Genomic DNA, 26,596 nt, shown 5'->3' with positions numbered 1-26,596 from the left:
TCAAACTGAAGATTGAAAACATCTTGTCATCCCTTCCCCAGTTAGCCCAGGAGCCATCCACGGAGGGGCACATAGGGGCTTGGCCCGAGGCGAGGACTGCAGAGCTGGTCTCTTTCGGACCAGTCACTGTGGACGAAGTTCTCGGGGCTTTGGCTGCTGTGAAGAGTGGGTCCCCGAGAGACCCGGCACCCATGAGATATCTGAAACAGGTAGCCCCTACCATCGGCGGCCCAGTGACGGATCTCATCAACCTGTCTCTCACGCAAGGTGTGGTGCCCCCCAGCTGGAAAGGAGCAGTAGTCAAGGCCCTCCTAAAGAAGCCCAGCCTAGACCCCGCCGACCTTGCGAATTTCAGGCCTATTTCCTTACTTCCCGGCCTTAGCAAGGTGGCAGAAAAACTCGTGAATAGGCGCTTATCGGGCTTTCTGGAAACCAACTCCCTGCTGGGTGACTCGCAGACGGGCTTCCGCCCTGGCCAGGGGACGGACACTGCCCTGCTAGCAGTCGTGGAGAATGCCAGGAGCATTTTGGATTCAGGGGGATCGGTGGCAGTGATCCTCCTGGACCTCAGTGCGGCATTTGACACCGTAAATCATCAGGTGTTACTCCAGAGACTGTCGGGGCTGGGGGTCACTGGGACGGCTTGGAATGGCTCGCGTCCTTTCTGGAGGAGCGCTCGTTCGAGGTCTGGGAAAGCCACGAGAAGTCTACATCTCTCCCTCTCCAGTGTGGTGTGCCACAGGGCTCATCGTTGAGCCCTACATTGTTCAACGTTTATATGGCCCCGCTGGAGAGAGTGGTACTTCCACTGGGAATTAGGATCATCAGCTACGCTGATGATACCCAGCTGGTAGTAGGGCTTCCCCAGTCGGCGAACCACCCCGATCAGTTGCATGCATGCCTGGCTAAGATCTTCACCTGGATGTGCAACTCAGCCCTCAAACTCAACGGTTCTAAAACCGAACTGATGATGTTGGGGAACTCTCCTCCTTCCCTGCCCCTAAGCAGTTGGCCTTGTTGTCTGGGAGCGCCACCTACCCCTAAAAAGGAGATTAAGAGCTTGGGGGTGTGGCTGGAGCAGGACCTTTCTTTTAAGACACACGCCAAAAAGACCGCAGGCGTGTGCTTTGGCCTGCTCCGGTCAGCCCGGAAGATCCTACCCCTCCTCCCGACGGCAACCAGGAGGCTTCTAATCCAGGGGCTCATTATCTCCCGATTGGATTACAGCAATGCGCTGTTTTTGGGGGCGCCAGAATCCACTCTGAACAAGCTACAGCAAATACAAAATGCCGCTGCCCGGCTTTTGACAGACCTCCCCAGGCGGCAATCAGCCCGCCCGGCGCTGAAGGCGCTCCACTGGCTCCCAGTCAGAGAGAGGGTGAAATTTAAGTCACTCTGCATGGCCCACAAAATCCTGCAGGGGAAAGGGCCACCTATCCTGAGGGGCTTGGTTCAACCCTACAAGGCCTCCCGTGCCCTTCGCTCAGATCATCTACATCTCTTGCAAGTTGCAAGGGTAAGAAAGGCCAGGACCGGCGGCAGAAGATTCTCCGTCAATGTGGCAGTCCTAGGGAACTCCCTTCCGCCTACTCTTCGTGCCGAATCTGGGACTTTACGTTTTCGCAAAGCTCTAAAGACTCACCTGTTTCCTGCCTAACGAGTCATTTCTGCTAGGTCCGCCCCCTCTGGATAAGCGCTGGGATGCCCAAGGGTAACCATGCGCGATACAAAAACTCATTATTAATAATAATAATAATAATAATAATGCTCCTTCCGGAGCGAACGTTGCGCTTTAGAAATTCCCTCACAAATATCACAAATGATTGAGAGACTTGGCCTTACTGTGGGAAGCCCACACCCAGTGTTGTTTTTCCACTGGTTTTTTTTCAAGCACTAAATGAAAACGTGGATATATTACTTTTTAAGGAAAAATTGTCTTTACCAGAGCATTCATTACATTTTTTATTTATTAATATGTATCATTAAAACTACTATTTTCCTATTCAACACTAATGGTTGCACCAATATTTAAACAATAAATGTACTCACAGGCTATTTAAGATATAGAATTCAGCAGTGATTTGTCTTGCTTATTTCACAGACCTACTCAGGCCTCTTCTGCGTCACGGTGAACCCCTACAAGTGGCTACCAGTGTACAACCCGGAGGTGGTGAACGCTTACCGAGGCAAGAAGCGTCAGGAGGCCCCACCACACATCTTCTCCATTTCTGACAATGCCTATCAATCTATGCTAAATGGTAAGAACACATCTCTATTTTGTTAAAACTACGTGAAATTCACACAGCACATCTGGCCACTGGATTACACATCTGACCCACTTCATTAACTGAGCTAAAGAGCAAACCCTAGACTAGCGACCCCTCTGCAGTGGCACTGGAATTAGGGGTGCTGGGGTGCTGCAGCACCCCCAGAAATAATCATGCTGGAGTTCAGAAGGTTAATGAGCAATAAAGATACCTTCAAATGTTGTGTGTATTCTATCCCATTTTCTGTGTGTTCAATGACAAATGTCAGACTATATCTTCTGACAAATTGCTGTTTGTACATAAACTGCAGTGTACTTTTATTTTTCCTACTGCAAAGTGAGAGGAGTTTGTAAAAGTGATCTAGTTGACAGTCCTGCTGGGGTACAGGCAACGAAAAGAAAGGCTGTGCATGTCACTTTTTTCTAGCACATAAAATTTAAAAATCGGAAAATGAACTATTCACATTTCGAATAATATCAGCAATTAGAAAAGCACACATTAAGCACGTTTTTTTAGTAATTTTGAGGTTCGATGGAAACAAAGATTTTAATAGGAGCAAAAGAACTCAAAACACTTTCCTCACATATGTTTTTGAGCTATATATTTTCCCCAGTAAATCTGTATGCCTATGCAAATTAGGTGCCCACTTCAACAGAAAATGTTTTGTCTATAATTGACAATGTGCTACCTCACCAGTGCTCCAAAATGCAGCAGCAGCTACATGCCACACCCAGTCTCCCGCTGAGTGGGTGTGCACATTTGCTACACGTGTGTTTTTTGTATAACATTTGTATCTTTCACAGTAACTATGACTTTGGTGAGATAACATTACTATAAATTGTCCCAGCTCCACAGACCACGGCACACAGGTAATGTGATCTAAACAAATAAGACAGCTCCATCCAGATGGTGAGAGCTATTGGTGTTGCATAACACACATATGCATTCACATACTTATACAACATACGCAAGGGACTTTTAAACTCATTCAGCCATTGGCTACTGCGGTTCAGTTGGTATTATCCACTGGCACGGAGGGCTGTCTATCAGCGCTGGTATCATCCCTGCACTTCCTATAGCAAGCCACATTAGTAGTTACACACATATGCTTCCCCCACCCTCGCTCGGGGCCTCTTTCTGCTTTCCCTCTGCCTCACCAGCGCTCACCACAGCATTACAGATATATTTATGCATATATGACAAACAGATTTGAGACGTAGACGTCTATCAAGTTGAAAGATTTTTTTTAAATTAATGATCAAATTGTAAAATGATGTGTGCTTTGCGGAAGTAACATTAGGTATGTCTCTTCTTAAAGGCATGGAATGTTCAATAAAGTTACATATACCTAAGAAAATTCTAAAAGTCACAAGATACACGTTTTTCAAAATTATTATCAATTCTTTGCAGGGTTTGAGATTTCATAAAAATATTTTCATCTATTTCAATTCGCCATGTCCGTTTTCCGATTAATAAAGGGCTTTATTGTTTGGTAAGGTATTATTTTTTTCTTTTTAAGAGTAGGTTTACGTTAGGGCGCCGTGATAACACCCCCTGTGCAAGTTGCTAAGGTGTGATTTAGTAGCAAGCTTGCAGGCTGATGAAGAGACATACGTAGTGTTACTGTCGCGAAATGACAGGTTAATTTCTGCCAGGACCACATGAAATGCCTCCCTACTGTGCATATAAACTCCTCTGAAAAAAACATTGAGTGCAGCACATCACAAGCCATGTGTCCCACAATAGGAGAACTGGAGCAAAAGATGCCCACCGGATTGAGGATGGAGAGGGCAGAGCAAGTCAAGAAGGGTAAGGACTATGGACATCCACTGAAACAACCCCCATCCATGCCACCATGGGGAACAGGGAAGGCCAGACAAGACACTGAGAGAAGCAACAAGAGCACCAATCACGGCAGCCAAGGCAACAGAGTCAAAAGGTCCACGGGGAGAAAGGAGCACAGAGAGAAGACAAGGGCTGCCCACCAATAACAAACAAGGTGGAGCATCCAATGCACAAAGCAAACAGGACCATAACCGCACCCAGAGTGGCCACACTAAGCCAACACCGGGCAAGATGACCACAGTTAAAGAACAGCCACAAGCCTAGCAGGAAACCCAGGACAATCAGGCCAGGTGTCGTCATGACCACCACACAGCCCGAAGACAATCAGGGATTCAGAGGTACAGAATGGGAACCAAGGAAAGGAACAGAGCAGCACATGAACCAGGAGCCCAGATTGTCGCAAGCACAGGGCCAGTCAGCCCCAAATAAAAAAAAACAGGGAGGTCGAAGACTATCTCAGCAAAGGGAAATAATGCTACAGACAATTCATGCCTCACATAGACCCAGTAAAGCAAGGGGAAACAGTGCAGCAGGTAAACACTGAAAGCAGCCAGAGAAATGCTACATTCATTGCAAAGTTCCATCCCGGTAGGGGGGGAGATCAAGGAGGATAGGCATAGTAAAGACTCCTAAGGATGAACAAAGTCCCAATAGGTGTCTGCAGAACAAAATAAGGGACACCGCCATGAGCCAGCACAAGCAAGGAAGCAAGGAACCACAAGTCCCCACAAGCATCCATAAAGTGCACCCCCAAACGCACCCAGCAGCCACATTACTGAGAAAACCAAATATAGAGAAGCCATTAAAGCATATAAGGAAGAAATCAGAAATGCCCAATCTGGGTACTATGAAAAAAAGATTATCTCAGCCTCTAACTCCCCACGCAAAATTTGTAAAAATTGCGAAATCCCTCCTTAAGCCTCCTGCAGCCCCTTTGCATCTGATAATACCTTAGGACGTTGTAATAATTTGGTAAACTTCTTTTATAAGAAAATTGAAGATATCTACTCTACCTTACCCCTCTATCAGTTCCCGTAAATACTCTCCCTGCAGATGACCAACCTCGATTATTAGATCCTCTCATTGAGACAATCCCCCCTATGGATATGAAATCTTTAAAAATATACCTTGACCGTCTGAAATCCGGCTCCCCAAGTGATGTTGTACCACCCTCCCTTCTAAACCAAGTTTTCGATTCTGTTGCTCCAGTTATTCTGGACCTCAACAACATCTCATTTTCTTCTGGGCTCGTTCCCTCCCCATGGAAACGGGCCATGGTCAGAGCTCTTCAAAAGAAACCCACCCTAGACCCTGAGGTTTTCGCCAACTATCGGCCGATCTCGCTCCTGCCAGGGATTGCGAAAATAAGTGAAAAGTATGTCAACTCCGTTCTCTATGCTTTTTTGGAGGAGAATGAACGCCTCCACCCTTCCCAAAGTGGTTTTAGTCCTCAACAAGGCATGGAGATGGCCTTATTAGCGGAGATTAAAGAAGCTAGAAAAATTCTGGATGTCGGTGGGTCCACGGCTATTGTACTGCTTGACCTTAGCGCGACCATCTACACGGTCAATCACCAACTATCGATTACAAGACTCACAGAGATAGGAGTCACAGGAACTCTACTTAAATGGCTGGAGTCTTTCCTGGTAGATAGGTCATTTCAGGTTTTTGAGGACAATTTCATCTCTGAAGGGATGCCTTTGAGATGTGGGGGGTGCCTCAGGGCTCCTCACTGAGCCCCACATTCTTCAATGTTTATCTGCACCTTCTGGCTGAGGTGGTTAAGCCCTTTGGTGTTCGGATTGTCTCATACGCTGATGACACTCCGCTGATTGTGTCTCTAAATCATTTGGACAATACTAAGAGCAATCTGGCCAATTGCTTGGAAAGGGTCTCCGTGTGGATGGATGGCTCTTTCCTAAAGCTGAATGCAGCCGAAACTGAGCTGATGTTTTCGGGTAAGACCACCAACATTAATACCAGCCTTCTCTGGCCAAATTGTCTGGGTGTTATGCCTTCACCCAAAGATCAAATAAAAAGTCTCGGGTGTGGCTGGATCACAACCTGAATTTTAAGGAGCAGGCGCATAGGGTAGCAGGTACCTGTTATGGTATCCTGAAAATGATTAGGAAAATCCTACCCCTTTTGCCCTTCAATGCTTGGAAATTATTGGTGCAAGCCCTGATTCTCTCTCGGCTCGACTATGCCACTATGCTTCACTTAGGCTCTCCTATTAAAAAATTGCAAACGGTCCAAAATTGTGCTGCACGACTCCTTATGCAAGCTCATAATCGAGAATCTGCTAAACCTCATATCATCTCTCTGCACTGGCTGCCGGTCGCCGAATGAATTCAGTTTAAGGCTTTGTGCATTGCACATAAGTCGCTCTCGGCTAAGGCCCCACCGATTCTTCGATCAATCATATCCCCCTAATTCCCAAAATGATCACTACGCGCTGAGAAGAAACATCTAGCAGCCATCCCCAGAGTAAACCGTGTTCGGAGTGGTGGACGTCTGTTCTCCTTCATTATGGCAAAATACTGGAATCAGCTGCCAGACCACATTCAGCTTGAGGCCAATTATCTTTCCTTCCGCAAGAACCTGAAGACTCTGCTGTTCCCCTGAATCTTCGGCTCCGTCTCCATCCAAGTGTAAATTCATTCATTCATTCAGACGAGCAAGGAGAGGCTATAGCGCAGCCCAACCAAATGAACGCAGACTGACAAGAGCACAGCAGACAGGAAAAAGAAGCACGAAGGCACCACATCGGAATGGCTAGACTGAGGAAACTGGATTCCCGTGCACGTCAAGTACAGTGTGAAAGAGTAGACACAAACCCATAGCCCTGGATATACACCTGTGTCATTGAACAACAGAGAAGAAGAAATAACCCTGATTGACAACATAGAAATGATGAACTACTCAAGGGAGAATAAGCAAAAAAGAGTAAAATATAGGAGAATGGACAATAAATAATGCTGTAGGCTTCATTGCTGACCTCCCAAGGTGAAACTGTCCAGAATTACACCAATGGGCAGCCATACGACCACCTTGCCCAAACATAGTTGAAATCACATTTGCATTCCTTGAAATAATAAAGACGGAACACCCAGTGGAAGGGCTAGAAAACAACTGTGGCCCAACACCAGACACCTAGTGCCATGAAACCGCTTGGTGTAAGCGCGCTTTATAAGTCATTTTAACATAACATAACACATAACAAACTAAAAACAAGGGTATGCACAAGGTATACACAAGGACAAGGAGGCACTTCTTCATCTCCAGCCCCCATCCCCTCCAGGATGCATCTCCCACCCCACACATTGGAGAGGCAGACACGAAATGACAAATGAAAAAAAGAAAACTGCAACCCAGGCCAAAGTGAAAGAAAATCAATCCTCTCCCGAGCTCCAGAGAAACACCCCTATGCTAAGGAGAACCCTGCAAGCTACCACCCTCCACACCTCAACTGCAGCAGATTAGGGGTGTAGATCTATGTTGGAGTCGCATTGCTGATGAGTCTTCACAGCCTGTCTCTGTCCACACCAAGCATGCCACAAAGCAGGGTCAGCAAATCTTGGAAGGCACCTGCAGAGTGGCACTGCAAACACCAAGCCCTTAGAAACAGTTACGACGGTGTCAACCAGCATCAAACAGGAAGCAAAAAGCGTGGCTCCATCCAATTCTAAGCGGGTGGGGAATGAAGAAAATGCAAAAGAATATATAAAGAAGCAAAAGGAAATCTAGAGATGCAGAACTGTCTGAGCCGGGTCCACGTGGCACTGTCTGCTGGAACACACAGAAAAACAGAAGTGATGCGGGTATCCTTCCCCTTATGGATAGGGACTTTAAGGGAAATATGGAGAAGCAGCACATCGAGGGTTTTATCTAGGTCACATTGTGATTAGGGGAAGTTGCACACGCCTCATGTGGTAAGGAGAGGTATGAGTATTGGTTGAAAAAGTTATAATGTATGTGGAAATCCATAGTCATAAACTGCAGCTCCTCTTATACCTGCATGTAAACTGCAGATTTTCTCCTTTCTGCATGTCGCCTTGTGCTTTGTGTATTATGGAACTTATTTAGAGTTTAGCGGACAGGGTACTCCATCAAAAACTTTGTGGATTTCCCATTCAGTATTTTACAAGTCCATTGTAGTCGATATAGACACAATATAGACATTCTAGAGGCGCATTTTCGATAGTGCACGCTGATGCTTTTCTTTTGGGCCAATGCTTATAAAAAAGACGCTGTGCGGACGCGGCAGCTATAGGGGATTGCGTGCTGCACAAGTTCGATTACCCTTGTTTTGCTAACCTGTTAATACTGTTTAGAAACGAATGTGTTGCTGTGAATAAACTTGCAAGTATCTCACATTGATTCGGGAGGTGGGATAAGATAAAAGCACTTTATTCTTCTGTCGGCCATTTTTCTCACTTTGAAATATTCTAGAGTTGCCATTTTAGGTAGGACATGCTCTAGCTTTTTTTGGGCGGCCATTGGCTTATAAAACAGATGCTGTGTGGACACAGCAGCTTTAGGTTATTGCTCTTTGCACTTGATCATTTACACTTGTTTTTATAACCTTTTAAAACTTTTTTGTGCGATTATTGCACATTGTACCGGGAGGTGGGAGCAGCTAAAAACGTTTTATATATCTTTTAGCCATTTTTCCCACTTTGGGGCATTTTAGAGGCACCATTTTGGGAAGGGTGCGCTCTTCTATTTCTTTTGTGCCATATGCTTATAAAAATAGGCCCTGCATGGTTGCGTTACTGATGCACCAAAGACACACCAAAGGCAAGCCCGTCTGCACCCGTCAGCATCCCGGTAGTGGCTTGCCACTCTGCCCATGACCCCACAGAAGGTAGACCACATGTTTACTTCAACAGGGATGAGTTGCTTGACCTGGCCTATGCACTAAAATGTATACCTCACTGTTCTCCACATTTACTAAGAGAGACCTATGTCTGTACCCTGTGTCGGTAGAATATGTATTCTCCACCACAGACAAAGGTAACAACTACTGCCCTGGGAAACAGAGATAAGAACATGTAGTTTTCTGAAGTTCTTATCAATGTCCGTTCCTTACAAAAGCATGATGCACATATTTTTGATTTTCTGAGCAAGGAAAAGCTTGATACATTGTTCTTGACCGAGACTTGGCTATCGGAATCATCAAACCCCACCATAGCCACGACACACTTGATGTTACTAACCACAACAAGACAAACTGCGGATTAGTGTTTTCCACATGAGCCTGGAATACAATATGCTTCTTTTGAGCATGCGCCGGTAGCGACTCAAGTTGGAAGCATGAGCATTATATGAAATTTGCTAATTTACAGCATTGGATGGATGCCGATCGTCATGTCCTTCTCTGCAATGCTCGTTCGATGCAATAGCACCACGGCCATCCCCAAAATGCGATTTTTAGAAGTCTGCAAGAATATAAAGAGAAAGCAGCCAGGACCAAGTGGTAGGAGAGTGACTGGGGTATGAGAGAAGCACCAAGACAGGACCAGATTCAAGCCATTGGCTGAGCATGTTCAGAAACATAAAACATGAGCTGAGGCAAAAGAAAAAAGTAGTTTGACAATCACATTCTATAATTGTAACTAGTGGAGTGATACTGTACTTGGTCGCTGCTCTCGCAGAGGTATAAACAATAAAGGAAGCATGACAAATGCATGCCATAAACAAATAGGAAGATAGAATAACTGAGTGACAATGGAGACAGTCTGCTCGGTCATTAAATACATGAACCCAGAATAACTTACCATATGTGTTTTTTTTAAAGCACTTTCCAGGTAGGAGCTTTCGCTCTACAGCTGGGAGTGCAGCACCCTCTAGAGGCTGTTTTTCTGGCTGCCTAATATGTGATTTGAAGATGTTTAAAAAAATTGTCTGACTATTTGCTTTCAGATTTTTCAACTATGTACAAAGTGAGAGACACAGATTTTTTTAATTAAAACCTTATTAAACACTTTTTTCGTAATCAATATTAATAAACATTGCATTGCATTATTTGAAATATTGAAATATATATTTAAAATTACTGGTGATTTATGGAAAAAGACGATAGATCTGCGGATGTATGACATTACAACGCATGCTTTTACATCGCATGCTTTTACAACGCGGTTTTTACAACGCATACCATTACAACACATAGTGCTTTTAGGCGCTGGATAGTGAATTGTTTAATTTACTATTCCAACTCCAGTCCCCGTGGATAGTAGGGAAGGTGTTGGATAGTACATTAAACCTATTCCCTATCCAAGAGCGCCCCCCAGCGCAATGCGTTGTAATGGTTTGCGTTGTAAAAGTTGCATTGTAAAGGCACTGCGTGGTAAAAGTTGCGTTGTAAAGGTTGTTTACCTAGATCTGCATTTATATATTCATATGCTTACCCCATTGATAAAACCAATAGGCTCACTTTTTATATTTTGGTGTTGCGGTAGGCTGGGTGTGGCATAGGATTGACTGCTCAGCGGCCACAACACACAGAGGGGGTGCAGAGCTTGCGGCCAAACCCCTGTTGCTCAAAGCCGAAGGCTGCATGCTGCATGGGATGGCTGACAGCAGGGGGTTGGCTGCAGGGCCTGACCGCAAGCCAGGCCCTGCAAGCACCCCTTGCTGTGCACGGCCTTGCAAGGCGTGGGTTGGTTCAGCACTGGGGGTTAGCTGAAGGGCTGGCCTTTGACCAGGCCCTGCAGGCAACCCTCTCTCGTGCACAGCCAAAAGCTGTGTGCAATGGGTGGGTTGGCTTTACTCCCAGGACACCCCCGCACCGCACGGCCACCAGCTGCTGCGTGTGCCCCCCTGCCCGCTGCCTCTCTCAGCCTCGCTGAGCCTGCCGCCTCTACCCCGCCCCCGCTGCCCTAGCGGGATCGCTCTCCCTGCCTGTGTGCTGCCGCGCTAATTTTGCCACTGTTCTGCACTATTACTGTTGCTGCATTTGTCCACTGTTGTTCTTTTGTTCCCCCTGAGCCTGTGATTTATTTTTATTTCCCCGTGTCTCCCCTGTGCCCCCCTGCCCCGCTCCCCTTTCCTTTGTGTACCCTCCCCGCTCCCGCCTCCCAGCTCCTCCCTCCCTCCCACTTCGCCATATATGGCGACCGTGCGAACGCGCAGCGTTGATGCGCAGCGGGCGCGCCGATTATGCGCCGAAGGCGCGCCAAAGGTAAGCCGGACCGGACCCCTGGCCCCCACCGACGGAAGACGACCCGACGGTCCTACGACGCCACCGAACTCATCGCACTCAACGCCGGCAGACTCCCGGGCTGCTGCCGAGCCACCCCGAGACGCACCCACGGACCCTTCTGCTGCAACTCCTGCAAATTCACCTGCATCCGGACCTGCACCACTCCAGCAGTGCCCAAGACCTCGACGAGCAACAGCAGCAGCCACCTGAAGTGCATCCTTCTCAACACCCGCTCAGTCCACAGACACGCCGTCGAGCTCTGGAACCGGATCGACACCACAACCCCAGACGTCGCCTTCCTCACGGAAACCTGGATGAACGCCTCCTCAGCGCCCGACATCGCCATCGCCATCCCGGACGGCTACAAGATCATCCGGAGGGACCACGTCAACCAGACAGGAGGAGGCATCGCCATCATCCACAGGAACTCCATCCGTATCACGACCAACACCGACGACACCCTCGCACCCGCCGAGCACCTGCACTTCCAGATCCACATCAACCCCAAGACCACCCTCAGAGGCACGCTCATCTACAGACCCCCGGGACCACGCACACAATTCAGCGAAGACATCGCCGACTTCGTCAGCCCGCATGCCCTCCCCTGCGCTGACTACATCCTCCTCGGGGACCTCAACTTCCACCTGGAGAACAACAAAGACCGCAACACCACCACCCTGCTGGACAACCTCGCTAACCTCGGACTCAAGCAACTGGTGACCACCCCCACCCACTACGCCGGACACACACTCTACCCCGTCTTCTCCTCCAGCAAGGACATCGCCTTCAGCCACGCCACCGGACTCCACTGGACGGACCACAGCTGCGTCCACTTCAGCTTCAAAAGGACCACGATCCACCACCAACAGCAACAGGTTGCACGCAGAAGCTGGAACAAGATCACAGCCGACCAGCTCGCAACCTCCCTGAGCAACAACCCACCCACCAGTGCTACGAACCCCAGCCAAGCGGCCACCAACCTCACGAAGTGGATCAGCGACTGCGCAGACGACCTCGCCCCCCTGAGGGCCCCGCCTAGCAGACCCGGCAGCAAGAAAGCCCCATGGTTCACCGACTAAATCAAGAACTCGAAGAAGAACTGCAGAGCCCTTGAGAAAGCCTGGCGCAGAGACCAACACCGGACAACATGACTGCCCTCAAGCTCGCCACCCGAAAACACCACCAACTGATCCACACCACCAAGAAAACTGCATTCAAGGAACGACTGGACAACAACGCACACAACAGCAAGGAACTCTTCAACATCGTTAAAGAGCTCTCCAACCCCAACGCCGGAAGCAACGACATCACCCCTTCGCAAGACCTCTGCAACTCCCTCGCCTCCTACTTCCACAACAAGATCGCGGACATACACAACAGCTTCAGCACTCAACCGACGCATGTCAGGACCGAACCACCGCCCCCCACCACAACCCTCCGCGCCTGGACCCCGATCAGCACCGAAGACACCGTCCGCACAATGAACTCCATCCACTCCGGATCTCCAACCGACCCTTGCCCTCACCACGTCTTCAACAAGGCCGACGTTGTCATCGCACCCCACCTGCGGGACATCATCAACACCTCCTTCAACACCGCTACCTTCCCGGAGAACTGGAAGCACGCCGAACTCAGCGCCCTACTAAAGAAGCCATCAGCCGACCCCACCGACCTCAAGAACTACCGACCCATCTCTCTGCTCCCGTTCCCCGCTAAAGTCATCGAGAAGACCGTCAACATGCAGCTGGCCGCCTTCCTCAGACAAACGGATCCCTCGACCTCTCGCAGTCTGGCTTCCGGGCCAACCACAGCACCGAGACCGCCCTGATCGCAGCCACCGATGACATCCGAGCTCTGCTCGACAACGGAGAAACAGCGGCCCTCATCCTCCTAGACCTCTCCGCGGCCTTCGATACTGTCTGCCACCGTACCCGTACCCTAGCACCTCAGCAACGTCGGAATCCAGGAGAAGGCACTGGAGTGGACCATCTCCTTCCTTTCCGGAAGGACACAGAGAGTCCGCCTCCCCCCGTTCAGATCAGAAGCCACCGAAGTCATCTGCGGTGTTCCTCAAGGCTCCTCACTCAGCCCAACCCTCTTCAACGTCTACATGAGTCCCCTCGCAGCCATCGCACGCCAGCACAACCTCAACATCATCTCCTACGCCGACGACACCAAGCTGATCCTCTCCCTCACCAACGACCCCGCCACCGCTAGAGCCAACCTACACGAAGGGATGAAAGAGGTAGCCGAATGGATGAAGAACAGCCGCCTGAAGCTGAACTCGGACAAGACGGAAGTCCTCATCCTGGGATCCTCACCCTCCGCCTGGGACGACTCCTGGTGGCCCCCCGCACTAGGCAGCGCACCCAAACCAACAGACCACGCACGCAACCTGGGCTTCATCCTGGACTCCTCCCTATCCATGACCAGACAAGTCAACGCCGTCTCCTCGTCGTGCTTCAACATCCTACGCATGCTACGCAAGATCTTCCGGTGGATCCCCACCGAGACCAGGAAGACGGTCACCCAGGCCCTCGTCACCAGCCGACTGGACTACGGCAACTCCCTCTACGCCGGAACCACCGCCAAACTCCAGAAGAGACTCCAGCGGATCCAGAACGCCTCAGCACGACTCATCCTGGACATCCCCCGTCGCAACCACATCTCCAGACATCTGAGAGACCTGCACTGGCTCCCAGTCAACAAGAGAATCACCTTTCGTCTCCTCACCCACGCACACAAAGCCCTGCACAACCAAGGCCCAGGATACCTCAACAGCCGCCTCAACTTCTACGCTCCCAAACGCCAGCTTCGATCGACCGGCCACGCCCTCGCCGCCGTCCCCCGCATCCGAAGAGCCACCACAGGGGGAAGGTCCTTCTCCTACCTCGCCGCCAAGACCTGGAACTCCCTCCCGACCCACCTCCGCCTGACCCAGGACCACCTCACCTTCAGGAAGCAGCTCAAGACCTGGCTGTTCGAGCAGTAGCGGACCCCCCCTCCCCAAACGCCTTGAGACCCTCCGGGTGAGTAGCGCGCTATACAAATGCCTTGATTGATTGATTGATTGACATATGTGTGTGTGTGTTTGCACGTGCATCTGTGTCTGCGCAGACGTTAGTTAAATATGCGACACTGCTGAGGCAAGAAACGCGGCTTTGCAGGGCATTTCTGTATGCACTGTGTAGTGGACACACATTCAGTGGTCCAAACATATCATTCTGAATGCTCTGTTGCAGTGAATGAATGGGAACCGAATGAAAACTCCATCACTGGTCTGAGAGCACTTACAGCAAGGACAAAATATTTGGCATTTATAGATTGAATGCACGATTACAGCGATGCCTACAAAGACACGAATAGATTCAGATGGGTCTGAGGAAACAAGTACGACATAATGTTCGATATGTGGCAGGCAGTGAGCTTACATAGACACCAATATTAGGTTTTTTTGTGACATGGATAGACCTCGCTGCCTGTTCTTTCCATGTCACAAAACCATCTAGAATAGCTCACTGTTTTATTGTGCTGACAGTGGTGGTCGCAGGGGAGACTGTGATTCTTTGTCTATTCTGTTGAAGGTAATATGAAAACTCTTGTATATATTATTTACCGACGCCGAGAGCTTACCTTGTTTTTCCTATTCTTTCAGATCGTGAAAACCAGTCCATCCTTATTACGTAAGTAAACAAATTCTCTTATAATTACAGTATTCTCTAATGATGTAGAATCATTGCGTTGAAGTCAGGAGTAAATACAGTAAACGGAAAAATGTTATTGAGAGATCCCTTTTGTTGCCAACTGTGTCATTATCCCGAAGAATGCCAAGCAGCTTTGACCCCGCCATCAAAACGCAACCCAGAGCAGTGAAAAGCCAGAGCAATGCCAGCAATGGCAGAAGCCGATGCTTCAGTCATTTGCCATCTTCTATGGCATGTAACTACAGAGGACTGCAGCTGTTGAGTGTACCGGGCATGGTATGGCATTGGGCCATACCGACATAGAACTGCGAGGTGGACGGGGCCAAACATCTTTGTTTCCACACCCGGTCAGCGAGGCAGGAAACATTTCTATTCTAATCCTACAGCCCCCTACTGTCCAAGTATGACCTGCCCCCTGTTCATTATATTTAACTCACGTTTGGGAGGGAGCGGGACATTGCTATTCTATTAAGTACATGTGAGGGGATGTGGCGCTATGGCCACAGTTGCATCCTTGGTTACTGGGGGGCCAGGTTCCAGTCTTGGCATCAGCTCAACATCCTGTGATTCTGGGTAAATCACTTAATCTCCCAATAGTTACAAAAAATTAATAACAATGAATGTGACCTTGTGTAGTGCAACTGGTGCTCATGTAAAGCGCTCAAATACCTTCGGATCGAGTTCGGGATATATAAAACTGTATACAAATCAAATTAAAATAAACATACTGGATCAGTGAATCCAACCTCCTGCTCTGGTACAGGAACCATTGTTAAATTAGTGTAGTGGGATACTTTGGAAGGTCATATGCCCGGTGCTTTCTTTGTAAAAAACATAAGTGCCAGGGCCCAGGTCAGGAGGCCACTACAGCTTGCACCACCACTTGCCCCTGCCAGCTCTGCCAATGACGATGTCAAGACAAGTACTAACCCTCACACGCCTACAAGTGTGACAATTCAGACTATTCCAGGCACCCAACACTGTAAGAATGGCTTGGGCAGCAGATGTAAGTCATTTTTAATGTACATTGAATTAATAAATAACAGTTGCTGGGCTCATTTCTAAATTAGACAGACAGCGCCACCATGTGGCAGACTGTCATAAGGGCTGGTGTTGGCAATAAGTGGCAGTCCTGCGCACCGGAACCTACCGGCTCAAATTAAGCACTGCATAGCCTCAGGGTGTAGAACACCGTATGCACCACAACCACATGGGGTAAAGTGTCACTCACATTTCACTGGGAATGGATTTAATCGGATAAGACAGGAAAATGCCAACTTTCTAAAAGCTAGTAAGGTATAGAGCGTTCTGGCGGGTACCACAATTCCTAATCAAGAATTGTGGAAAATTGTTGAACAATCAACACTGGTACAAAAGCATCGCAAAATGATCCCTTTAAAAGCTGGTGCATGCCTTGCAATTTTCGTCCCCTGGCACCGAATGAAGCCAATGGTTTGCAGTGAATGCAGCCACTAGTGTGCTAAATTGTTTAGTAAAAATGTGTAAACATAAAAATCAAACACAACACAAAGGAACATTTCTAGTTTTAGTATATTCATTGTCAAATAACCATTGTTACTTCCAATCAAGCAATTTTCTTAACTTTTTTATTTTACAATTTACTGCCCATAACAAATATATTACATATAAAAAATCAACATATACATGATGAAGATGTACAAATCCCGGTGTTCATATACAAAATACATTAAACAATGAAAACATATGGTTAAAAATGTTCAGATTCCAAAGTTCATAATATCCTTCTATCCTAGTTGCCTATTTTAATATAACTGACGCAGGACATATGACATTGCCGTCGCCTTTTCGACCCTATGGTTATGTATTATTAACTTCACACCACAGCGGGTCTTTCACAGGACTGAGACATGGCCTTGGCCTAGTTTGCCTCCTTTCTTAACACCATTGATGCTCATGACGAGCTGAGCTTGTCATGAGGCACGGCGCTCCGGTGCTCATGACGAGCTCAGCTCGCCATGAGCCGTGGAACGCTCGCATGCGGGGATAATTCCCCTGCTGTGCTGAGCGTTCCACAGGAACGGGTGGGCTCATGACGAGCTCAGCTCGTCATGAGCACACGAGCGCCGTGCCTCATGACGAGCTGAGTTCGTCAGGAGCATGGGGGCGCTGCGCACACCCCCGCACCGCAGCACAGCGGGGGAATTACCCCTGCACGGAAGGGGCTAAAGGGGGTGCTTCATGTCTTGGATAAACCTTATTTCTTCGAGACATGAACAAATGAATGTGTTACTTTGCCAGGGCTCATCCTTGTGTCAGAATCGTGAGTTTGAGATATTTGAGAGTCAACAGGATAATGAACATAACGGCATGTCACACAATACTGCATTTAAAGTGGCAATTAGGGTGATATGGGTAAAAACACATATGGTATTCAATAGACATTGAATAGGGAGAGTCTTGCAATGCAACACACCACTAGACAAGCAGAGAGAGAAGTCCACATGAACCCATAGGAAGCTCAGGTCCTTAACGAAACAAAAAAAGCTGAGCTGTATTGTTGGGACACCTAAGGTGTGTAGATTATATAGAATATGTATCCACACAACATGCATGCGGAAGCAAGGTAGGCAGGCAACCGGTCTTGCTGGTGGCAGCAAAAAACCCCAGATTACCCAAATAAAGATTTTAGTTAGCTCTGCAGCCGAAATAAACATAACCATTGCTGAATAATACAGCACCTTGTACACTGCCCTCCAGGAAATGGAAAACAAACGGTATGCGAGGAAATCTGGAGTCAATTCCCACTCTGCGTGTGTATACCCTTGAAACAAAAAATCACATTAGGGGAACCCATGATGTTAAACAAAATAAGTATAGATCAATTGACTAAGGACAAGACACCTGAAAGGTACGGGCTACCTAGGGAATTTTATGCTACATACAAACCACAGCTAGCCCCTGACTGCTGTCCAAGTATCAAGAGGGGAACAATAAAGATATTCTGTCACAGTCGCTTAGAAAAGTGATGATTGTGGTACTACCAAAAGAGGGGAGAGACCTCTTGAATATACAGCCATGCTACTCGTTGTCACTTCTAAATATAGACTACAAACTATAAATCTAAATCATAGCAAATAGGCTACTGCCATTATTATAATAAATTACTTATCACTCCCAAAGAGGTTTCATACCACAGTGTAAAACATTTTTCAGCTTCAGGTGACTATTTCATGTGTGGACAAAGGCTCCAGAGATGGACCCATGTTAGACTCTGCAGTAACCTCACTCGACATTGAAAAAGCTTTAAAAACTATTCTCTAGCCTTATCATTTCGAGGTAAGGCCACATGGTCAGCGACTGGCTGCCGCCCCTCCCCAATCCGGCACCCAACACCCAGAAACATGAACATGAGGCTTCTTTATGTTTGGAAGGCGGGGGCTAGTCCCCCGGCCGTATTTATTAAGATATGAAATTAAAAAAGGTTTTAATTGCATGGTCAACAATGTATACAAAAATCAGCAGGACATTAGATACAATATCATCAACAAGTTTGAGAGGCTAACCTTAACAAAAAATTCTAATACATGTTGTTTCCTAACCGAATCTAACATCCTCATCTTAATTTCTGTACATTTCTGGCCATATGGCAAGGTCGCTAACCGGTGTCAGGTCCTACAAGCTGCGCCTCACCTAGAGCTGTGCGCATGCACAGTCGTGCTCCGGTAATCGCCCGGTCTACGCCGTGAACTCCATTTACCCACTAAAGGAGGGCCCTTACTCTGCGCCATCCGGTGACGTCATGAGTATGCGCGCGCGGGGTGGCTACCAGCCTAAGGAAAGCGTGACTACTCCTGACCCGCGCTCCTTTGAAGCATCAATTACCTTGCCCCTGGAGCTCTAGGAGTGGCCAATGGCCCCTCCCCCTGGGCGGGAACCTCCATAGGATGATGCCCGCCCCCTCAGACCTTAAAATATGTGCTCACCGGTCATGACCTTACCGCCACAGGCCAGCATTGTTAACCGACGATCTGGCCTCCCCCTGCCTTGACCTACCCTAGAAAGTTCTCATTTTAGCCAAACCCTCCAACCAGGCCCTGACATTATCAGGCCACAGGACCTTTCCTTCCTCCGTCAAATGGACTCCCCTCACCAGGTAGAATTATGCACCCCAAATACACCCATGTTGGATCGTCTGCAACCGGGGGGGCTTGAAATAATTTGTCCAACTGTGTGTTGACCCTCTTTACCGAGTGATTCAACGCCCTGACCGAGTCCGCCCCTCGCCCCTGCCACCGCGGGATAAGTTGAGACCCTACTACTGTGCCACCCGGGCAACTCCTGGAGACCCACCCGCAGTGGAGATGAACTCATCAATGAGTATTCGCCTCCCAAGTTTGGCCAAGTCATTCCCCCCTAGGTGAAGTATCACCACTGACGGGGGGGTCGGGCTGCTGAGCTAAGAGTCCCTGAAAGAAGTTCCTGAACTGACCAAGGCACAGACCCCCAAACCAGATCTTCCCTGTCCTGCGTCCAGCCTGTTGCTTGTGCTGGGACGTTGTAGCTCCTCCACTTCTGGTGATGAGTTCCTCCCCTGCGTCACAGGTTTGAGAAACTGCAAGAACCAGGAAAAGACCAAGAAAACCTGGGTGACAATTCCCACTTCCACCTTAGGGAATGGGTAGCACTTACACCTGCCAGCACTACTTGGGCCCTTGGGTGTCCTCTTTCTCGACGTATGCTTCCCTTTTGACATCCACCCGCTGCTGATGTTGCGGTGTGGAGCACCCCTCAGATATCCGCCATGGACCCAGCCGTGACTGACGTAAGCATCCCTTGGGCTGTCCACCTGTTGCAGCTGTTGTGATGTGGTGCACTCCAGGTATCCACCATGGACCTGGTCATACATAAATGGAAAAGATAAACACAAACCATTAGTGTTTCTGGCGATAACTGCTGTACACGTGCTAGTCTTACATTACCATCACTTGCTAAGTTTTAGATAAGATTAGCGCCAGATGACTACTCATTAACACTTCGACAGTAAATGTTAAGCATAGCCTCAGTTTGTGTCCCATGTATTGTGATTGAATTAGTGTTACGGAGAGTGCCCTGTAGAATGACCTTTATTAGGAATAATATCCCGTGTGCAGTACAGTGACCCAGTGGCAGTGCCACAATATCCCGTGTGCAGTACAGTGACCCAGTGGCAGTGCCACGGCACATTTATGGCTACTAAAAATTCTGCTGTAGACCAGGACATCACCTCCTATTCCTGGTTTTCCACCCACGTCTTTAGGCCATAGGGTCTAGGTTTGAAAAGGCCAGTCTGTTTGCTAGTGCAGCATCTAGGTCGTTAAGCATAGGATCAGCACCGCCCTAACCATGCTAGGCTGTAAAATTGGCTTCCTATTTTCACATTCATTGTTACTACAAGAAAGTTGTGCTGCAGGCGAGGACATTGCCTCTTAATCCTGGTTTTCTACCCACGTCTTTATGCATAGGATCTATGTGTGAAAACAAGACAGTCTACTTAACAGTGCAGCATCAAAGTCTTTAGCTAAAAGGATTAGCACAGCCCTAACTATGCCAGGCTGTAAGCTGGCCCAAGGGCCTTTTTCGCTCGCCACTTTGGCTTCTGGTAAATATCATCCTAGCCAACCGGACATGATCACACGCATCCCCAGAACTATGTGATGCCGCAACTAGGCTCTTGGGCACCTTTTAGGTGTAGCAAAAACACAATGACCTAGACTGTAGAAGCACATGTGAAAATGTACCCTTCTTTTTGAAATATTTTGTTCGTTGCTATTCTTTAGCAAACATAACTCCCCTTGTTACATCATTACTTGGGGTAGCCAAAATATCTTGGGTTGGTGCTTAATTCAAAAAATTGCCTGATTCTCATAAAACAATAAAATACAGTTGCGAGACCAATCATACCACACTTAATCTCGTGACAAAAACTAATATAGTGATAAACCGAAAAAAGTGGGTGAAAGCGAGATGGCACCTCACGGGCGCACCACCAAGCGGGGACCTGACTGGTACTCGTCAGGACTGCCCTGTTGTCATCATCGGTACCATCAAGCTTGGAGCAGAAAATAGTGTCCAAATGCACAAAAGAATTGTGCAAGAAAAAGTGCAGTGAACAGAAAACAAAAGGACCAAAATAGTGTCAATCAACACCTTAAAACACTCATAACACAACACAGACACACTACTTTTATTCAATTTCTTGTGTTGTGTATGGAAATAATAAAAGAAAACAAGTAGAGATGGTTATCACCTATTCAACCATTCATACTTGTACTTGCCGACATGTTTCATTGCCTAGTGAACTTGTAGGCAATTTCATCAGGGCGTCAAATATATTAAAGCCACTGCAGGTGGACCCACATGTCTTCGCAACCTCAACAGGCCATAGGTGCTCCTACCAGCCAGACGGGACGAGGTTGTATTTTTTAAAAAAATTGATAAAACAAATCGCAACAAGTCGATTGTTCACTTCTCCCTTTGCGAGTGCGAGCAGTGAAGAAGCGGCTGCTGTATCTCAGCCGTGCCGTGTTGAGGTTGCGAAGACATGTGGGTCCACCTGCAGTGGCTTTAATATATTTGACGCCCTGATGAAATTGCCTACAAGTTCACTAGGCAATGAAACATGTCGGCAAGTACAAGTATGAATGGTTGAATAGGTGATAACCATCTCTACTTGTTTTCTTTTATTATTTCCATACACAACACAAGAAATTGAATAAAAGTAGTGTGTCTGTGTTGTGTTATGAGTGTTTTAAGGTGTTGATTGACACTATTTTGGTCCTTTTGTTTTCTGTTCACTGCACTTTTTCTTGCACAATTCTTTTGTGCATTTGGACACTATTTTCTGCTCCAAGCTTGATGGTACCGATGATGACAACAGGGCAGTCCTGACGAGTACCAGTCAGGTCCCCGCTTGGTGGTGCGCCCGTGAGGTGCCATCTCGCTTTCACCCACTTTTTTCGGTTTATCACTATATTAGTTTTTGTCACGAGATTAAGTGTGGTATGATTGGTCTCGCAACTGTATTTTATTGTTTTATGAGAATCAGGCAATTTTTTGAATTAAGCACCAACCCAAGATATTTTGGCTACCCCAAGTAATGATGTAACAAGGGGAGTTATGTTTGCTAAAGAATAGCAACGAACAAAATATTTCAAAAAGAAGGGTACATTTTCACATGTGCTTCTACAGTCTAGGTCATTGTGTTTTTGCTGCATACTGAGTGGAGGGCGACCTATTGACTGGCTTTTCCCTCTAAAGCTCCTCTTTTTCTTGAACACCTTTTAGGTGTGACATCAGGGTGTGTAGGATTATCAGGACCCCAAGTAGTCTTTCTACCGGCTCTAGGCCCTGTCTCTATGCCATTCGTGGTTCCCCTACCACTTTATTAATATATGGCTTTGGTACACCCCTAGAGCTCAACGTATATGGTGCTAAATTACTGTGTGCTATATAGGTTTACAGACTGTAATTATTCGCCTCTAATCTCATCATAGGCTCAACGTATATTGTGCCAATTTACTTGTGTGTTAAATAAGTTTACTGACTGTAATTTCTTGCCTTTAGCCTCGTAAAGGAACTAAAGGGATGTGTTTAGAACAAATACATATATTTGTTATACACCTGTTCTCTTTTCATTTACTCATTCATGAGATTATAGACTGGTAAAACAAGCTGCTCTACATTCCTTCAAGACTTAGCCTGAAGGCTGCACGCAATACAGCTACCACTAGGATAGCTTACTAATAAGGTTGACTTTAACCGATCATCAATGAAGGGTCGTTTGGACTGGTGCAATGTCCCCCCTAGAATAGTGAACAGCACCTCAGATGTTAATTACCTTCACAATGAAATAAGTCCCTTGTTTGGCTTTCTGCTTTGGCTTGCAAAGGAATGTGGGACCTGGGAAACTGGCTTTCACAGTCTCGTCAAGCCCTACCCTTAGATGTGCGTTACTCCCCAGGAGGACCCCAAGAGAAGGGGGTATACCCTATTCGTGAATGGTTCCACGATTGTTCTAACTATCACCTCAGCAGACACCAATTATAGTAATTCTAGAGTGTCAAAATTTGACTTATGTCAATGGCTGTTCCTTGCGTAAGATAAATAAGCAGCGACCATGGCTTGGATAAAATATTGCAAGTGCCTGGAGGACATCAATAAAGAAGCCATGAATGAACACAAAAAAGGCATATGTAGCCCGGGCATCACGGCGATTAAGGAATGTGTTTAGCGCCCGCACCCGGGTGATCTAAGGAAACTTGTAATCACAGTGCCAAAGTTACAAACATGGTACACAATGAAACAGCACCATGCCGTAATACAACACGTTTAACCACTGCAGAAAAGTGGTAACACGGAGCAAACTAAAGCACCGGCCTCGCTCACTGTTTTGCACTGAAACTCCTGGCCGGTGCGTGCAGCGGCTTGGCCCACAAAGTTAAAACTACCACCATTACCGTGCACTATTCCCAACTCTGGACTGTCACAGTCCGTGTGTGCCCCCTACGCATGCGCATCTATGCTCTGTTTACCCCAAACGTGTCACTGTATTTTGAGCATGTGTACCATATTCACCCATGTGATAGTGCAGATCCCTACATTTCTGTTTGTACGTCCTTGTAAACAGCTCTGAATTCCATGGCACTCCTTCTGCACACTCATCCTCCGTAGGTGTACGCTACATACGCAGACAAGTCAGTAATCCAGCGCAATGTGTCTGGATACCTACAGATGTACGACTAATTCTATCCTATTGTATTCTATGCGCTTTTATAAAGCGCTGATTTTACCCGAAGGTGTCAGAGCACTGTAACATAGGACCCGTTACATGAGTAAACTGTTGTAGGAATAGAGCAAACAAAGTGTAGCATGAACCGACTGGCCAAGCAAAGTCAACCAGTCTGACCAATGTTGATGACTCACGAACTTCCTGGCGAACAATAGCAGGCCAGATAATCACACAACACATGCGAAAAGAACACCATTTCAAACCCAGCACGCACATGATGTACTCCCTGCCAAGCAGAATTAAACCCAATGCGACCAATTTACAAAGAACAAAACGGATTTCCAGGCAGGGTCTGAGAAGGGGGGGAATTATTTTGAAAATGTCCCTAGCACCAAACATTTGCAAGTGCGCTCTGCTATGCTATATTAATGCATCATACGCTCGCTGTGCAGGGGAATCCTTCAGCACGTTCAGAAACAGTCCACTGCTAAACCTGCATCCCATACATACGCATTGGCGAAATCCTTGAAATACCTGTACAGCCACTTATAAAGCTGTAACCCTAATATGCATTGATAACAGTGCCCTGCCTCCATATCTATGCAAAATGTCCTATGGAGCAGACGGGTAGTTCATGAATCTCGCAAAAGGCAGTGCAAACTGCGCTGGGTTTAAAAGTCATCCTTCCCCCCCATGAAGTCGCTGACCCAAAAGAGAAATCTTTGTAAAGGGTTGAGACAAAGTCCCTCTATGTATGTATTTTTTTTTTATGACTTTAATTACAGGAACCAGACAGACAGCTACTCCTGTCAGGGCAGACCTAAAAAGTAGTTTAATTCACACGCAGCTACATACTGCACAAAATAAATACGAAATTACAGCTGCCAAAAAACACCGCCTCTAAGAGAGCTTAACACTGATTCCCATATTTCAAATCTTTTTGAAACCCTGGGTTTGTGGAGTGGTTAACCATCACCTTTGTATACTATGACAATATGTGAGAAATACCTGCCTACAAACTTTAACAAAGTGTAATAACAATACACCCTTAAAGGCCTATTTGCCATCTTGCATATGCTTTTCATACTAAATAAGTCAGGCCTATTTTCATTGTTGTAACTTTTCATAATAAATAGATGAGATCTATGGCATTTCACATAACTTTTCCCAGTGAACCAATTAGGCCAATTGCCTTTATTATTAGCTTAAACCTACTCAGATCTACGGTATTTGAGCATGCGCTTTTCCATACAGCAAAAACAGCAATGCATGCGCTCTTGATCATCAGAAGCATTTGCTTTTGCATTTTCAATTGCTTGCTGCAAGGTAAGTTGCATCCCGTCTTCAGTACAGGCAAGAAAACTACCTTTCCCATTCCAAATACATTGGCCCGATTACGAAAGACATAGTTATCTGTACCTGTTGAACTCCCTAAGAAATGGCTGCGCGTTAACTCCGTGTTGTAATTCGCAACCGTTCACTGGAGTATGCCATATACATTTTTAAGGTGTTAGCAATATCGAATTGCTCACACAATGCCATTCCTTAGTGGGAAAAGCCAACCCCAATGTGCAGTTGCACTTTCTTTGTTTTAATCACGGGGCGAATATTTTCCTCATGGAAACACACGTTCCCCTCTACCTTTCCAAGTTTGGAAACATTCAGTTCCTCTTGCCTCTCTGCAAGGGGATTTATTCAAGCCGTCTACAGGAGCAACTCTGCTCTCAGGGTACGAAAGAGTCAGAAAGGAGTTTGTAAATGCTCATAAACACACGAAGTTGTGGGTGTTACCAAACTCACATTGCAAATCATGCCTTCATCCAACTGCCCCCCACACCCCACTTTCAACTAACGAAGCGCTGGATGTCTCCGTCCGCTCAGTATTACCACTCCACCTACCTGTTTGTTCATTTACTGTGTTCGGCTCTTCCGGCTATGATTTTTAACGCGCGCGAGGCACATATCATCTCAATTTAGTATCAGCAGAGCGATATCTGAGCGAAGCAAAGAGCTTAACAAGCAGTATGCCTTGGCGGGTACACTAAATTGCCTCGATCTTCCGAATGGCTGCCTACTTAGCGATTACGCAGAAGAGGTGCCTCCTTAACATTCACAACCCAGAGCCTTCCTGCCCCGCAAGGGAAACACCGCAATTTAACATCGCATGCCGAGTCCCCTAACACCGCTGCTTGCCCATACTTAACTTGCGCCAAGGTACACTCCGCCACGACCCATCATCCAATCCGGATCCTCTCTCGGGCAGAAAACAGGCCCCCCCAGTCCTTCTGTTCCACGTGGAGCGCCCGATTGTCCCGTCCCACGCGGAGCACCGCAGTCCCCGCCGACTCCCTGTCCATATCCGACCATAGACATCACCTGCAGAGGGAGAGCGACAAGAAAGGAGAGCAACAGATCCTCTACATGAACCCCTCGCCAAACTGCTCCTGTTGACGGACGATTCTCTTCCCAGAGCTGATCCCACACTGGAAAAGGTGACCTGGAAGAAAAACAAAAGAAAATTACAAAACAAAGAAGCCCCGAGCGCGGGGCACACCGCGCTGTGGGGGAGCGTCCAGGGACAAGGGGGTCTCCCGGGCGCTCCCCGCCTCTTTATTCCCAAGGGGCCAGGCGGAGTAGCGACGCCCCTCCGCCCCACCCCTCCAGTAGCCCGCCCCCCCTAACCCGGACATCCTCCACTGGTATCCGGGTCAGGGAGGCCGCCGGCCAATCGGTGGTGGGTCGCGCCCAAGGGCCCGCCCCACCACCGAGAGGCACACAGAGGGGAAGGGGGGAAGCGGTCGCCGCGCCGCCATGCCTGCGGGGG

The 26,596-nt window shown here is 47.5% G+C and overlaps 1 protein-coding gene across 1 annotated transcript in view; it reads left to right on the top strand.

Annotated features, from left to right (window-relative positions):
- LOC144770330 (myosin-1-like) overlaps window positions 1–26,596 on the top strand; it is a 266,975-nt gene that overhangs the window by 91,808 nt on the left and 148,571 nt on the right. Inside the window, exons 4-5 of the mRNA XM_078654762.1 lie at window positions 2,102–2,258; window positions 14,975–15,002. Coding sequence (XP_078510888.1) covers window positions 2,102–2,258; window positions 14,975–15,002 — 185 coding nt within the window. The remainder of the gene's footprint in view (window positions 1–2,101; window positions 2,259–14,974; window positions 15,003–26,596) is intronic.

Source organism: Lissotriton helveticus, chromosome 7 (genome assembly GCF_964261635.1).
Source record: "Lissotriton helveticus chromosome 7, aLisHel1.1, whole genome shotgun sequence".
Taxonomy (NCBI): Eukaryota; Metazoa; Chordata; class Amphibia; order Caudata; family Salamandridae; genus Lissotriton; species Lissotriton helveticus.
Note: the sequence above shows the minus strand (reverse complement) of the source record. Positions and strands in the feature narration are given on the sequence as shown.